The 17952-nt window shown below is 37.4% G+C and overlaps 1 protein-coding gene across 1 annotated transcript in view; it reads right to left on the bottom strand.

Annotated features, from left to right (window-relative positions):
* Positions 1 to 1432: 1432 nt before the first annotated feature.
* Positions 1433 to 17952, bottom strand: part of CD2AP (CD2 associated protein) — a gene marked incomplete at both ends in the record, with an annotated part of 71578 nt that continues 55058 nt past the window's right edge. Inside the window, 7 exons of the mRNA XM_080342891.1 lie at positions 1433 to 1474; positions 2611 to 2674; positions 3514 to 3698; positions 4333 to 4419; positions 6144 to 6259; positions 13442 to 13584; positions 15298 to 15457. Of these exons, the coding sequence (XP_080199017.1) occupies positions 1433 to 1474; positions 2611 to 2674; positions 3514 to 3698; positions 4333 to 4419; positions 6144 to 6259; positions 13442 to 13584; positions 15298 to 15457 (797 nt within the window). The remainder of the gene's footprint in view (positions 1475 to 2610; positions 2675 to 3513; positions 3699 to 4332; positions 4420 to 6143; positions 6260 to 13441; positions 13585 to 15297; positions 15458 to 17952) is intronic.

Genomic DNA, 17952 nt, shown 5'->3' with positions numbered 1-17952 from the left:
TGCTCAAGTGACACACTAAGTGATTTCTATATATATGACTGTTCCCATGAATGGAAACTTAATTACTTCTCTTACTGGTGAACCTGACGAACTATGTGATATGTATTTGCAATTTCAATTCTAGTAGACCAAAAGGAGATAAGGTGGTTACTAACAGAAGTAACACATTTGACTGGCTTTCTGAAGTTGTGTTTTTTAGTTCTTTAATCAAATGAATATAGCGATAAATGTCATTGTCTCCCATTACTTTGCACATTATTGGTATATCATTTTGGTGCAATGTGTTGAGCTTAAGGGTTAAAGATTTCGACTGTTTTCCATAAAATGTGATGCCGTCTTGGGACCACAGCACAATGCCATCAAAGCAATTGTTCCAATCACACAGGTGTTATTAAATTTAGTGGTACACAATATACTGAGAAAGTTTATGGCATAAACAGATAAATATTGAGACCTTTTGAGAGTATCAAAGTTCCAAAGGTATTTATTTGGAGACATATTATAAACAAAACCTGACTACTGTAAAAACAGATCAAGATGCATTTTTAACCACCCGAAAGACCGATGACTTCAGTTTAGATACACAGAAGCACAGACAGTGTGATTTAAGGTTTATTTCTTCATGCTGTATGCTGTAATATTTTAGGCACAACAGATTAAGACCAGATTCTAGCCTTGTTTCCGTATTTCTTGCATTTTGTAGTTTTAAAAGTTAATTTCATCATCACTTCATGATTCAGTCCTAAATCCCTTTTTAATCCAATAGTGCAAGTGACAAAACGTTCTGCTACTCAGACTAGGTTGTTCCTTCTTACTACAATGGACAGGAGTTTCACTTGCTTCATTGCATTAACAAATTCCTATCTCATGATTCAACTTATAAACAGCTTATTATTAACATTCTCACTGCAGACAGGCACAACAGCATAACCCTGGGTAAGACGGCCAAAATTAGACAAATATCATATATTCCCTTTTGCGTGTAGAGGAAAAGTAGAGACTACAATTACAATACCAGTAATTCCATCCCCCCAATAGACTATTTTACAGATTAGTTGTAAAGATAGATCACCCTATTTATAGTATAGATCTCTTTAAAAATTAAGCTACAGGTTTTCCATAAAAATCTATTAAGAATTCCCTCATCTTTCTATACAGATTCAGTAGTATTTTCAAGCAAACCAAAAAATAAGGTCTGCAATTCCAGCACAGTAAGAAATAAGGCCTCTTTTATATTGGCAAAAAAATTACACCATTATTCTTTTTTGTTTTATCTCTCTGAATAAAAGACTATATTCCTTTTTTTTTATTATAACTTTTTTTCTTTAAGACTGTAGAACATCAGTATCCGTTATTATGAAATAAGAGTCAGTTCTCCTTGTGTTCTGCTTTGAATTCCTGGTGAGTTAAAAACATTAAGTCCATAGTTGTCTCATGCAGACATCACTGTTTTCTTCAATTTTTCTATTTCAAGCTGAAAAATGGACATTTTGAAAAGAGAGTCAGTACTAAAGCAGCAATTATCCGAAGTCTTCAGAGCTTTCAACAAAATTATAACCTTAATATTTCAAAGACACTTTAGTAAATAAAATCATGACACAGAAACATTTCACAGCCCAGCATTTACATCTGATTTTAAACTATTATATTGTTAAACAAACAAGAATTTAAAATAATTAAAAATGTGCCTATAGTTCTGGTACATCAAATTGGATAAACCACTCTGAATAAAGCAGTTCAAGTCGGGTTGTGGAATCACTTGACATGTCCCCACGTAATGCTGCACCTTCACACCAGCCTAATTTCCTAAAGAAGCCTTCACGCAAAATATCGTGTCATAATTAATTGGTATTTCTTGAAATGGACTTACAGGATACATGGAAGTTACCTCCTCTTCACCCCCAGTGCATATTTCAGGCAGTTTCATTGACTGCTTTAGAGATCCATTAAATAAAACGACTTGAGAAGTTCTTCTCAAGTTTCAAAAGTAGCTTTGTAGTCAATAAGAAATACTGTTTCACAAATAAAACACCCTTTTGTACCAGTCTACAATGACCTCATCCTATTAACTACTGAATGGAACCATATTGTAACGCAGGCAGCCTCCTTCATTAAGGAATTGAGAGGAGTGGCATCCATTCGTAAGGAAATTTTTCAGATGCGTTCTGTTCTCTCTATAAATTATCCACTCAATATTTAAACAGTATCAAAATTTTAGGCAAGTTTATGTAATCAAAAGAAAACACAAGGAAAAAGTAAAGTAAATTTGTTCTTCAAGTCTTACAAAAGCGAAGTATTAATCTTGTCTCTCTTGGAACGTGTCCAGTTGGACACATCTCTAGGAAAGAAGAGAATCTAGTAAGGCTAAACTGAACTCACATCCCAACACCCAAACATATTGTTAAAAATTATTTTCCAGATAAAGAAATCTGAACTAGGATGAACCGTGAATCTTCTACAAACATCCAACTGCCTCGTGAGGGATTCGCGCAACCACACAGTAACGCAGCGATAAATCAGAGGTTGAGTGGGTTTGTTAAGACTTTTCGGTGGCAACAAATTCAGCATACATACTTCTAAACCTCTCTCTCCATTAATTGCTAATATTACCTCCAGATTACTTCGCAACAGCTTCTCCTCTTCCAAATCCTTCTTTAGTTTTTCCAGTTCTCTCCTAGTAGTAGTTAAGATAAGAGAAATACAAAAAATCACATTACCGAAAACCAGAAGCACAGACCTAGTCTGAATTTTACAAGAGGAATTCACATAATAACTGTCTGATGGTACATCTTATAAATAAAACTTACACATAAGTACATGTCAAGTGGTGATCAGGTACTCAAATCTGGGGGAGCACAAGCTTCTACCAACTCTCAACACTTCTTGCTTATTATTGTGAAACTAACTTATAATTACAATTTTAAGTAGGCTAATTAAAAATCTGTTCTCTTAATTTACTTGGAGAGTTGAATTTTAACCAAAATAACCCTGCAATTTCCATATATAGAAGAGAAACTCTTTATAACAGAAAGTTCCTAAGACACGTTTGTTTTTTTTTCAGGCAAGAAAGTGCTAAGAATTATCGTCAAGTTGCTGACGATAAAGTTCATTAATCTCCAGAACTCATAATTTATTAGTTTGCTTGGGAGACCAACTGATCCTGATCCTTTATAACCTCTCAAGAGGGCGCTCTAAAAGCCATTTTGGCTGGCAGTAGTCATCATTTAAATAGTACCAAAATGAATGTTTGCGCTGTAAAACTAAATAAATAGCAAAGATAAATTTCCCACAGATCAGTCTTTACTAAAGGTACAAATTCAAAAAATAATCAGACATCAAATTTGTACATATTTAAGACATCTAGTTGGATCAATTTCTAAAGAAACAAGTTCTGATAAATATTAGTATACTAATATAGTTTGTTTGTTTGTTTGTTTTTTAAGAAGTTTAGCATTAAATACATTTGGAAGATGTCTATTTATCCCTTTGAAGTTTGAGACAGAAAATATTTACCCGTGCTCTTTCTTTAGTGCATCTACTAAACTCATCAAATCATTAATCTGAGTCCTGAGCTCTTCCACAGAAACTTTTTCATCATCCGTTTCTCCTTTAAGCTGGTTGTCTCCAGGAAAAAGGTTGAGGATAACAGAACTTGGTCTCTGAGATGAAGATGGAATTGGTGGACTGAAGGCAGATGGCTGAAAAAATACAGCAGTAGAAAGCTAAGAAATTAAAATCTTTATGAGCTGACCACTTACAGCATACGTGTTGTGCTGGTATGGGTGCTACATGTACACAGATTTCCCTCATTTTCTACCCAAAAGGTAAAAAACAATGTACAGTTCAAAGGGAGTATTGTAGTATGCAAGATAGTTATTTTATACAGCTCTTTATTAAGCATTTTGCTGAGGTTCCTGTAGTCACTAAAAAAAGTGCTCATGGTGCAGTTCTCTACAGTTAAAAACAAAGAAGTGATTTATTGGAGCCCATTGGTTCATCACAAACAATATCTTGTGCATCTTTCTGATCTGCTCAGCTGTTCTGTCTGTCAGGAGGACTAAAGACTGAGCAGACACGAAGCTTATTTGTCAAATGACACCACAGTTTCACGCTACCTGACACAACAGTTCTTATCAGAACGGGTGATCTTTATACTAAAATTTCTAATATGAACTCTACACCGAATGACATGGCTCATTTGCATTTAAATACAATAATTTGTATTTAGGCGGTTGCATCAATCTAAAGAGGAAACATGAGCAAGAGGAACAAATGACCAAGACAAACAGAACACTCAGCTGCTGGTACTTCTCCAGCTCCTTGGTATCATACCTTTTTTGTTTCAACTTGCTTTGGTTTGGCACTTTCTTCTTCTTTCTGCACCTTCAAATTTTTTTCCGGACTCACATTTTGACTTGCCTGGTAAACCATTCATAAAACATGAAAAAAAGTTCTCAGAATTAAAACAAAAATTAAAAGTAATGAAAAAAGAACTGTCATTTTTCTAAAGATGCGATAGACAAAAAAGGAAAAAAATAGAAAAAAGCACAAGCAACTCAAACTTGAATTGCTAGACCACCATGGTTTTCTTTTCCTGCCAGGCAGAACTTTCCTTCTCCACAATACTCTGCATTAATCTGAATTTAAATAATCTCAATCTAAACCAAACATAGGAAGCTTGGGAAGGATTTTCAAGCATCTCTGCAGTACTTAACAAGTTCTTGATGCTTCTGGGAGCCCATAGGTGCTTCCGTAGAACAGCAGCATTAACAGGCGGCAACTGCAGATGGTAACAGGTATGACTGAACTATACACCATCCAATGACAGAAATAGATTTCAACGTCTCTGCACCACCTGGTTCTCCTGGCCTGAGAATCTCACGTCTTAACACATGAGATAACAAGTCCTGCTTTACAGTAACATTAAATTACAAATTTGCTGTGGCTACAGACTGTATATTGTTAGGCTCGTAAGGCACTAAAGACACTTTCTGAGTTGTGCGTGTGTGCACATATGTCTGTGTCCCATAGACAGTGGGATCAAGTGCACCCTCAGCAAGTTTGTGGATGATACCAAGCTGAGCGGTGCAGTTGAGACACCTGAGGGACAGGATGTGATCCAGAGAGACCTGGGCAAGCTCGAGAAGTGGGCCCATGTGAACCTCAGGAGGTTCAACAAGGCCAAGTTGCTGAGTCAGGGCAACCCCTGGTATCAATCCAGCCTAGAGGAATGAAGGGATTGAGAGCAGCACTTCCGAGAAGGACTTGAGGGGTGCTGAGGGATGAAAGACTGGACAGGAACTGACAATGTGCACTTGAAGCCCAGAAGGGCAATTGTATCCTGGGCTGCATCACAAGCAGCATGTCCAGCAGGTGAAGGAGGTGATCCTGCCCCTCTGCTCTGCTCTGGTGAGACCCCACCTGCAGTTCTGTGTCCAGCTCTGGAGCCCTCAGCACAGGACACACATGGACCTGTTGGAGAGGGGCCAGAGGAGCCACAGAAATGATCCGAGGCTGGAACAGCTCTGCTGGGAGGACAGGCTGAGAGAGTTGGGGTTGTTCAGCCTGGAGAAGAAAAGGCTCTGGGGAGACCTCATTGTGGGCTTTTAGTACTTAATAGGAAATTCAGGCCAGACATGAGGAAGAAATTTTTTACACTGAGGGTGGTGAAACACTGGCCCAGGTTGGCCAGAGAGGTGGTGGATGCCCCATCCCTGGAGACATCCCAGGCCAGGCTGGACGGGGCTCTGAGCAACCTGACCTGGGTGAAGATGTCCCTGCTCATGGCAGGGGTTGGACTGGATGACCTTTGAAGGTCTGCTCCAACCCAAACTATTCTATGATTCTATGACAACACCTATTTCACCATCAGTGATGCTAGAAGACGTGAATACTTACTGCAGTAATACTCCAGAGTACAGAAATAATCTTTCAGCCACAATGCAGCCACATTGTCTCTCTTATGTACACTTCCCTCCTGGCAACGGATATTCCTCCAGACAAGGTCTATAGGAACTGAACCTCTGCGGCACTTTGCATTTCCCTCTCATGTAAATAGTTAATTAGACTTTCCCAGTTCAACCCTGTTTCCTGGGAAGTTAGTGCTTAATTCACTACAAGGAAAACACACCCAATGTACTCACAGGACTACTGCTATTGAAACGTGAAGGCAGCCTCCTACCAGGCATCTTGGGTCGGTTCGCAGTAGGGTGCGATAGATTATCTGAGGTAGCTATTAGGTCATCAAAGCTTAACAGATCTAGAAGAAGATGAAAACACAGACCACCATCAAGACCAGTAGGTTTTGCTGCGTTCTTTTTTATCACTTCTTTACGCCATATGAAACAACTACATGACCTTGGCATATCTGGGAAACCACATTTTACTCCTTAAAGAAGAGGTGATTCAACTAGCATTTATATTCAAGTTCTCAACTGAAAATGTGCTGCAAAATATGGATCTGTCTCTGGAGAAAAGTATATTTCTGACAGTTTTTTGAGAGGTGTCATATCCAAATCTTTAGGAGAGCACATTTTCTTGTCACTAAACTTGCATGAAATGCATGAAAATCCAAGTTTGGTGACCAAGAGAAAAATAAAAGCAGCGTGGTAATGTCCACAGGATCACTAAAGTAAGTTAACAAGACACTAACTGCAAATATTTCTGTGTAGGGTATTTTTTTGATATGTAGTTATTTGCCTAAAGAAAATATATGACTTCATAAAGTCCGTAAAAACATTGCAAAATACTTTTCTCACACTTTATTAAATCATACAGATGTCTCTGCTGATCAGCCTCTTCATGCTCACAGCTCTAGGTAAACTCTCTTAGATCAGTAGAAATTCTTTACACCCTACAGGATGAGGCAACTTTAGAAAAAAAACAACCAAAAGTAATAGAAAGAACAGAACATATCTAAACTAATAATATAAGCAGTTCGTCATGTTCATAACTGGACTTCTTAACAATTTCTCCACAAAAATAACAATAATACTTACCTGTGAACAGATGTGCAATGAGGTAAGTTTTTTGATTTAACCACTGACATAAGATTTTGGATACTATGTACAATTATACAACACAAATTCATTCGACTCATTTTAGAGACTCAAAATGTTTAACTAAAATACCACACAACATTCGCTGTGGGCATCAAAAGCAACATTCAAGGTTTGGGTTTTATTGTTGTTTTGGAGGGACTTATTTTGTTGGGGTTTTGTTTGTTTCTTTTGCAGGGGGCGGAGGGGGAAGGAGGAGGATGGCATTGGGTTTTTCTTTGCAATCTCTGATTTTTACATGACGTTATGATTTATCGATCAGAAGCTATGACTCTTTCCTTATTTTTTCATTAATTTTGAAGCTACAGTAAAAAGTCAGATAACGATAAAATAAAACAAAACAAAACACCCTAAGGATACTGAGCCAAGACCATTCATGACACTTGAGACCATTCATGACACTTTGCGTTTGGATGACTTAGTCTGATAACTACAAGTTCTACTCAAGCCTAGTCAAAACTAATCTATACCTACAGGAATTAACTTTTGCACCGTTTAAGTGATTTTTATGTCTTCTACTCTGCAAAACTATACCTGAAGTCCTTAAAATATTAACATCCTTTGGACATCCCTGAACTTGCCTACTTCTTCACCTGCTTCACCTGTTGGCTTGTTGAAATGCAAGCTCTTCTAACACCATCTGTTACCAATCAGGTTTGCTGCTTTTTAATGCTATTAAAGAGAATGTAAAGGCAGTGTTTTGTAAACATGTGATCATATTTGCAATGTAAAAAAGCAGGGAAGAAAAACAAAGTAGGAAGAAACAGAACAGTGATGAATGGCAAGCAGCTGATGGAAAAGAGGATGAGAGATAACTAACTATGAAGGTATTCCTGTTGTAGTCTGTGTCAATAAAATATTTAACTTACTAGAAGTCAAGCAAGAGTGACCAAGGGGTGTATCTTCATGTTCTTCACTCAATGGTCAGTAATCCCAGAGCACTAACCCATGCCAAAATGTAAATCAGGATTTACGTTAGTTAGGCATTATCAAAAAAGTAACAAGAAGGCAGGAAAAAATATATATGCTTTTTTCCCCCCATCTCAGAATTTTTGCCTTTAAATGATCCTTCTTTTGTCATTCTGCAGAAATGAAAAACTCACTTGGCACTAAATTTAAATAAAAATTGTAAATTGAGTTCCTATTAAGAATGTAATGCCAGCTCTTGTTTCCATGAATAAAGCAAACATCAGTGTGCTGGTTCTTCTAGGATCAAGTTAGTTTTCTTCATAGTAGTTAGAATCTTTTCTTTTTAATAGCTAGCACGGTCCTGTGGTTTGGATTTAGTACATGAATAATGTGATAACAACTTCCTACGCTCTTTCCAGTTGCTAAGCTGTGTTTTGGAGTTGGTATGAAAAGAAAGTGAGAACCCACAGATGTTTTGGCTGTTGCCATGGAGACCGAGGACCTTTTCCACTGTCCAGCTGCAGGGAACAGCTGCAAAGGGGAATAGTGGGACAGCACCTAGATTGGCAACCAGGTTGGTCAATGAAATATTCCCTACCATTAGTGTCATGCTCTGTATAAATCTCACGCCGGCTTTTCCAGTTTGTTGGTTCATTACTTTGTTAATTTTTGGCCTTTTGCTGTTCTGGCCTTTTTAGTGTTTTGTGATTTTTTGCTCTCTTGCTGGGATCGGCCGCTCAGGACCAGGGTGCTCTCATTGCCAGGACAGGCTGTTCAGCATTAGTGTGTTTGAGCACGAACTGCTGTCCAAGTCTCCGCTCCTCTGGGATCAGCTGTACAGGACTGGATTTCAGGAGCAATTGCCTTGTACATCAATTATATCTATCTATCTAGTTAGTAGTAATAATAGTGTATTATTATTTTCCCCTTTTTGCTGTCTTAATAAACTGTTATCCCAGCCCATGAGTTTCTCCCTTTTTGACTCTCTTCCCCATCCCACTAGGGGAGTGGGGATGGAGAGTGAGCGGTTGCTGTGTTCCTAGTTTCTGGCTGGGGCTAAACCACGACAATAAGGCATACTAAGAATATTAAGAAAACACATATTAAGAAAAAGTGTACTTCTAAAAAAAAAACAACCAAAACCAAAACAACCAACCAAACAACACAGTATTTGACAAAGCTTGAAGATGAAGACTGCTACAGTCTTGAACTGGATGTGATTTTAATATAGATGGTGGGATAACACTAAAGCCTGGGATTTTTTTCCTCTTTGTAAGAGCTTCTAAAGAAAACTGCTCCAACTGAGAGAATTGCTGAGCATTAAAATATTACAAGCACATTACAGTCAGAGGGAATTCTGACCATACTTGCAGTCTCCTTTTTACCGTTCCATTTTGTTGCTTTGGTACAGGGAAAAAAATTGAAACACAGGCTGGTGGGAATTAGGGTTTGTGGTTTTGGTGGTGGTGGTTTTGGTTTGTTGTGGGTTTAGGGGTTTGTTTGTTTTTCTTTTCAAACAGCATTCTTGGTTATTTTAGGAGAAAGTTTGGCCCCTCTGAAACCAATAGAGGTACTGATGAAACCCACTGAAAGTTCACAATTTACACCCATTTCAATCAATAAAGTAATTTATCAATTAACTTTTTTACAGACAGCTTACGAGTTAAAGGAAATTCCATCACGGTGCCAAAAGAGCAACACTATACATCTGGGGATAAGTTAAGTAAAAAAATATTTAAGGCAGAGAGAGAGCACCTTTTACTCTAGGAAGATGGGCTAAGCTTAAACAGTTTCTTAGGACAAACTATTAAAAATGTCTCTTCTGCAAGCTTAACATGGATCCATACATCGCAGAACCATTAGGAGCTTTAATAGACACAATTAGGTGAGACCTTTTGTTACAATCTGTGAATGCTTCAAGTGTATACACAGCAGTTTGTCTTAAAAAGCCTTCACAAAAAGAAGCAAAGCTGAAAGGATGTCTAAAGAAATTATGGTTGCGACATCTCATGCGGCCGGGGCTTAGAAATCCATAATAGAAGTGAAATGTATCCAATATTTTAGAAGACAAGAGTTCACATTAATCTGCAGAGTAAGAGCAGATGGCAGTACTTTTTCCTGTTACTCATCTTCCTGAGATCACACCCCCAAAATTTACGGGACAGATATAAGCTTTAGAATATTTAAATTTGCAGTTGAGCAGTAGTTAGGTATTTGCTGCAATTAAGCACGTGCCTAATAAGTGACTTTCACAAATACTGTTTTACAAGACTCATAATACTAAACAAGCAACTATGCAACCTGTGGCTAATTTGTGCTACAGCAAGATAAGGCCATTTGACCTAAATACACCAGAAGTCCTACAGATATTGAACATATTTCACTATAAACACCAGGTTGGGCTAATCAATACCCGGACTGCAAAGTTTTTCCTTTTATTTTTTAACCTCTACAAGTCCCTAAATTAAAAGTATACTTAAAATAACTCCTTGTTTAACAGCTAAGGAAAACAGGCATTCAAACAAACAAAAAAAAGCATTTTAAATTGAAACCCAAAAGTTTTAGTATCAATAACTGCAACTGAAAATTACGTTTATAATGTTAAGAAGAGGCTATGTGTATGGCATAAAGCATTTGGATTTCCTTATAGATTGTTATCTTACCAAAATGGAGAAGGGTAGGGTAATTTCCTGACACGTAAGAAGGGAAACATGGCAAACAGGATAGGAAACAAAATCTGGAAAGAAAAGTCAAGGAGAGGAATGTCTAGAAAAAGATTCTGAACAAAAAAATTATTTTATAAAGCAGGAAAAAGAAACATTTGTAGAAGAAACAGAATCGCTTTACATGTTCAGCATGCTAGAATTACAGCTTTAGTCTTTTACAACACTTTCATTCTAATTGAACAGAGAAACATTTACGCAATTTTTCAAATAAATCTTCAAGAGGAGGTACTTCCACATGATCAATGTTTCTGAATGTTTTTGAGTATTTGTCCTTATCTGATGGCTGGGGGTGTAATTTTATTATGGGGTGGGTTGTTTTTACCTATTGATACAGTATATTTACAGCTTCTCTTTGGGATAAATCGGTGGCTCAACCTACACCGCACATCATGGCCAAACTAAGTTGCAAAATAACATAAGACCTGTACTTAAAGATATTGGTTTTCTAAAAATTCATTCAATTCAGGTTCTCAATCTAAAAGGGGAAGGGTGGGAAGGGGAAAGAAGGAAAAAAAAAGACACTCCGGCAATGCAGTTGTCAACCCCAGCCATACATTTTCCCCCATGTTTTAGTATCTATTCTAGTTCTCATAAGATTAAACACTCTTAAACTTCATATATGGACCTAAAATCTTTGTGGTTTTATATAGTCTTAGCTGCTGCACAGAGTAGTATGTCTTTAGCAGCACAATTTATACACAGACATAAACATGAGATTCATTGATTTTAATGGCAGGAGTTTGGATTAGTCCCTTTTCACAAGAGTAGCAAAACTATTTGTGACTTACGTGGTTCATTTTAAATAAGGGTAATTTCACATACCAGAGGATTTTTGAAGCTTTCCCTCAAGAGCTGCATCCCCTCACGGACTGATGGAGCCCCCACCACTTGCTCTGCACCAAACCAGGACCACTGAACACACCTCCCCACTTCTTTGTTATGCACCCCTGTCCCTGTCCCATCTAGGGATTAAAATCCCCGGTTTCTCCATGAGCCTGTAACACCTCATGCTAGCAAATCAGAATATATTTTTGTTTCCCAAAAAAATCTCTATAAAATTAGGTTTTGTATATATATGTATATATATGAATATCTAATATCACAGCTACCCTGTTTCCCCAAAAATACAACCTACCCCCAAAAATAAGGCCTAGCATGATTTTTCAGGATTTTTGAGGATGCTCAAAATAAAAGTCCTATTCCAAAAATAAGCCCTAGTTACAGTTCATTTAATAAAAAAGCAATTTAAATAGTGTCCAGGCAGCTATATATGTAAAAAAGTAAAAAGTTTTGACACAAAAATTCATATAAGACCCCATCTTATTTTTAGGGAAACAGGGTATGTTGCTATTCTGGTTATCAAAGATGCCAAGACAATTGCAATGAAATTGCAATTGGGGATAAATGACATTATGCTACACTATAACACATCTAGCATAATCCTAGAGATTAACACGTGAGTAGTAGGACAAGGTTCACATTTTTAACACTAGGTTGTGCGTTGCTCTTCCAACTCTCAGCTTACTTTGGCCTGAAAGTGTTTCTCCCGTACTCTCATTCAAACTCAACTTTAAATAGAGAAAAGAGTTAAACCACCAATTCAAAACCTTTAAAACAAGGCATATTACAGCACATGTATAGATTTTACTGGGGAATTAACATAAAAATAGCTTATAAATACTTTAGGATAAAACTGAAAGTATTCATAATATTTCCAGGGTATTTTAATACCCGCTGAAGTCCAGCTTTCTCATACATGAACCAACCTGTCCTCATACAGAGCATTTTAGCTTAGAAGTACTTTTAAAATGCTTAACAGAAAAGTCAGGAGTACTCTTTTCTATCCATAAACTGCTTTAGTTTTTAATGCATTATTTTTATCTCTCAGGTGAACTTATTAAACTTTAGGACCAACTAGTCTACAACCTAAATATCCTAATTAGCCTTAAAAAAAATAAGTTATACTATTTTAAAATGTATTATTACTAAAACCTTTTCTGAGGTGAAAGGTTGCACTTGAGCTATGCAAGCCAAACACTGCAGGTACAATTCACTACAGGTTTTTCTGCAGTGTTCAGTCCTACAATAAAAATAAAGGCGAGTTGAGGACAGGAATCAGTTGAGCTGTCAGTAAAGGACAAAAGTTACCTATATAATAGCTCGGAGAGCCTGATCAGTGTGGTTGCTTTAACCACTATCAAGGTTTTTACTGGACAACTTGAGATTTAAAGAGGTGCCAGGTTTGGCTCAAGGCACACTGCGCAAAGCCATAAGCATGAAATTCAAGTGATATACCATGTTGGCCCAATTTTAAGGTAAAAGCACTACTAAAAATACACAAGTTAGCTAGAAAAGCAAAAGTTATCTGAAATGCAAGAGCAGAACAAACAAAACTGGTCAGTAAAAAAAACAATTTAAAAAAAAAATGCGAGATAAAAGTCATAGCAAAACCCCATGCTTTTGAGTTAGAAGAACAAACTGTTACCTACATTCCTCCCTTCCCATCATCTGTTACAACACGGAGCTCATCAGCTGCCTCCAAACAACCTCCTGACATCCGCTGCATCGCATGCTGATTCTTATCTCCAGTTACCTACAGCAGTTCTACAGAAATGGAGATTTTCCTCCTGAACCAGAATAATCGCACTGTGGCATTTCGAGTAAATCACTTAAAAAGCTTATTTTAACCCTGTAAAATACCGCGATCCAAACAGAAAGACCTAAAAGGATGTTTTATTCTTTTCTTACCTGATTCTTTAGAGCTCTTTACCACAAGCGAATCTACCTCTACTGATTTTGGTCTAAGTGGTAACGGTTCAGAGTCTAACTTTGGTTTTGCTACTGGCTCAAATTCAGATTTCGGTCGAAGAGAAACAATCTCCCCGTTAGATCTGTATTAAGAAAGAAAAAAGATGACAAGACATACTTAAAATCAAGTATTTCGGAGAGCAATTCCAGTCCTAGAAAAGCCAATTCTGTTTCAGCTTTTGCAGAGATGTCAAACGTGTACAATCCCCTTGGAAAAATTATCCAAAACTTCTACTTCAAGGCACATTTTGGCACTTAAATCTAAAATATTACACTTCAGTGCAACAGAGAACATGAGAGCTGAGTAGCAACTGAGTAATATCTCTTGAAATACTCAGAAATAGACTTCCTGGCATCAAAATCTTCTTATAAAGAAAAAAGCTGCCAAGAACAAGATATTTCTTTCTGGGTGCAGAAGTACATTGCATATAGGGTCTTTATTCTGCCATGCATTCTTTGCATGTCTGGTCACATCATCCAGGGACAAAAAAAATAACCTCCCAAACAAACCAACAAAAATAGAACGGATGACACTGTCATTTACAATTCTTGCCATCATTTATGTCACAGCGTAAATATAAAGTACATAAATGGACCAGCTGCCAGCTTCATTGTGTCCCTGTCATTAACTCCTCTCCCAAATCCTTTATTTGAAAGTTTTATTGCAGTAGAGGAAGAGAGAGCAGCCTTATCTTTCTAGAGCAATGTTAAACTTTCAGACACTTAAACATACTTAAATACCTCTAAGATCTAAAGTTTTCAGTTACTAAAGGACCACAGTTTACTACAGACCTCTATTTACTGCACATGTGTAACCCTTTATATCCATAATTATTTTTTAAACTGAGGAAGGGGCAATTCTGCTCCTGTATTTGTACAAGGTCACGTCCATCACGACCTTCCTTCCTCATGGTTCTTTCAAATCAAATAAACACCCCAAAGGGACAGTTATCCATCAGTAGTTTATTTACAGTTTCGGGTAAGGATCTAGCCAATATTTTGATGGAGGACAAAAGGGAAACTGCATGTGGGGCATTGTATCAATGCAAATTCGTCTTAGTGAAACACTATAAATAATTGATTCAAACTCATGTGAAAAGAAAAAAAAGTGAATCTAAATGAAAAAATGAGCAATTATTTGCTATTATCTTCCCTATTTGTCCAGTTACTCAACTGAGAATACTCAAGACAGATTATAGAGACTGGATGTGGTTCTGTAGTAAGTGTTTTCACCCCCAGAAGAGCACGTGACCTACAATGAGAACCTTTGGCACAGGTACTAACTGTGCTCAGCTCTTCCTTTCCATCTGTCTTACTCCATAGAAAGTGTTGGAACCCTGAATGCTGATGCACCTCAAATCTTAGGCATTTTTTCCAATACAATAATAATTTTCAAGTGCCATATCCATATACATATATGGATATGGCACCCTGCATATCTATCTATCTATCTAGATATATATTTTACACTATAGCTACTGTAGCTATGACTTTTTCATTATGGAGCAGGCTTAAAGCAAATCAGCCCACAGACTTGTACCTTCATCTGCTGCATGGTTAGTTATGTTGTAATACTTACTCCAAGATGGATTCAACCTCTTAAAGAATTTGAAAACTATAAATTCATATTGTTGAATATTTGGAGAACCAAGACACTGGTAGGTGTAGGACAAAATTGATCCTTGCATCCTTTTCGCCCTTAAAACACACGTTTCCTCCTACCTCATCCATGAAGGAAAACAGAACAACAAACCAAATAAAATATACTTGGTGATTATGAGTTAAGTTATACTAACTTGGATGTAGATGATGGCAAAACAGGTTTCTCTGGACGTTTAGGGTGCAGAATCCCCGCTCTCAGTAAGCTGTTCGTCTTGCTTGGAGGAATAGGCTTCTTGGGTGGTACTTGAGGAGCCTGTGGCTTCAAAGGCTTCTGATCCAAAGCTCCTTTTTCATCTGACAAAATAATTCACAGTAACATTTTACAAACTCATGTTGTGTAGAGTTCTTACAGTGCTAATCCATTAGAAAGCAACCGCTGTCAGAAATACTTCCTTTGAAGATCAAATAAAAGAGAAAAATAGATATGCAAGTGCATAAGTGATAACTTATCAAAACATACAAACTACTTACCAAACTTAAAAAAACCATTTTGTTGGAGTAAGCACAATGTCTTTCTACTGACATGAAACAGTAGTAAGAAATCATGGATTCACATTCTTGCCCTGTGTATAAAAGAACCAAGAATCTCTTTGTGCTGCTGCTACTGCTTTCCCTTTTCTATGAAAACCCCTGATTTTCTCTTAAGAAAGCAGGGTTGTTTTTTTATTTTGTCATAACTATACTTCTTCCATACACAGAAAATATCATAATTATCTAGGGGAAAAAGAGGGGAAAAATGAATATTTATCTGAATAACTGAATTTACTTTAGATAGAGTCTATCTTCCCACAAACTCAAGATACAAATGAAGTGTGCATAATCAAACAAAAAAAAAAGTTATATTTATTGTTCTATGACTGCACAACCTAATTGAATATTGTCCAGAGAAGCTGAAAAGTTACTGAAAAAGTCAAGCTGCTTCACAAATGCTGGTTGAATAGTCTTCAACCTATGTTCCTTAACCAGTGGGATATCGAGAGCACATCTGCTTTTCCTCGTACAACTACGATACAGCTCAGTTAGGCATGCATAAAGCACTGAGGATTTAAAGATCATTGTTAGGTTACAGTAGGAGTTACAGTCTTTTACAGTTAGGGCAGTAAATCAATAAACTGGGATGGAGAGAATGATCTTCACCTTTTGTTCTACCCCCATTCTCTTCTCCTACAACTTCGCTTTTAACCAAGCATTGGTCTAACATAAAATGTTTACAGATGCTATCGGTTTGGGGGTAGGGTTCAAAACTTGGTTCAGCTCCATCTCAGCCAAGTGCTTTAATTGCCAGGTCTACAACTAGCAATTAAGAGTTGGGGTTGTTCAGCTTGGAGAAGAGAAGGCTCCAGGGAGACCTTATTGCAGCCTTTTTGTACTTAAAAGGGGCTGAGAAGAAAGATAGGGACAGACTTTTTAGCAGGGCCTGTTGTGACAGGACAAGGGGTGATGGTTTTAAACTAAAGGAAGAGAGATTCAGGCTGGACATGAGGAAGGAATTTTTTACAGTGTGGGTGGTGAGAGCCTGTCCCAGGTTGTCCAGAGAGGTGGTGGATGAACCATCCCTGGAGATATCTCAGGCCAGGCTGGACGGGGCTCTGAGCAACCTGATCTGGGTGAAGATGTCCCTGCTCATGGCAGGGGTGGGACTGGATGAGCTTTGAAGGTCCCTCCCAACCCAAACTATTCTACAACTCTACGACTGACTCCCTTTGGATAAGTCCTGTAGCTGTTGAGTGTCAGCTCTGCAGCCCTAAAATGGGAAAACACCAATTTTTTTCCCCACAGGAATACTTGGAACTAAACAGATCATAGAGATTCTTCAGCAAAAAAAGCATTATCCAGGGCAGAACTGTCTTCCTACTTTGGGATGTCTGAACCTTAGGAGGAAACATGAACACCAAAAAAATCCAGCTTTAAGTGGTTTGTATCTCCTTCCCGTCTCTCTTAGTATTGAGTAAAAAAATAAAATACTGAAAGTAGAGGAAGGTTTTTGCCACACGGTGGTGCTGACTGTCCTGTGTAAAAACAGCCCGTCAACAGGGCTAAGTCGCTTTCTCCCACTGATATATATGCAAGATTTAAATTTTAAATGACCAACAGCAGTCAGTATTACCAAAGATCAGCTCGCTTTATTTTATCTACGCTGAGAACAAGTGGAAAATTACGCCTTTTGTTTTCAAGAATAAGTGAGTTCCTAAACAGGGCAGAGAAAATGCTGTCGTCAAGTCGCATTCCTGAATCATCACGTGTCAGTCGTCCCTTCAATTACTCCCACTCAAAATCTGAATATAAAACCCAACCGCAACTAAGTAGAAAAACTTAATACCAAAAGTCAAGATTCACCATGAGCACAGAAATTGGACAATTCTCTTGGACAAAATGGCAAGCTGCTTTTTCAGCTTTTGCTCCGCAATGAAAAAGATCAGGGTTGGCTAAAAATGAGCAGTTAAGTAACAGAAATACAAATACTAATCTAAATACATCTACACAGGACAAAAACTCCTACATGATACCACTAAGTGTCCTTCACTACAAATACAGAAATAATTATAGGAGTACTGCTTTGAAGTTTTGATTGCAATGAAAGTCACACTTATTATATCTCCTAAAAGGCATAAAATACTTAAATGGTTTGATGCTGTGTGATTAGAGCTGCTCAATTATATATTTTAACTAATTACAGCATGATTTCATACTTCACGGATTTAATCATTATATTAACGTGGTTATTTTTCCACAAGTAAAACTGCACTGATAAATGGGCATTTCTTCTAGTAACACGCTACTGCTATCTG

This window comes from Nesoenas mayeri (assembly GCF_963082525.1).
Source record: "Nesoenas mayeri genome assembly, chromosome: 3".
NCBI lineage: Eukaryota > Metazoa > Chordata > Aves > Columbiformes > Columbidae > Nesoenas > Nesoenas mayeri.
This window is presented reverse-complemented; position numbering and strand designations above follow the sequence as displayed.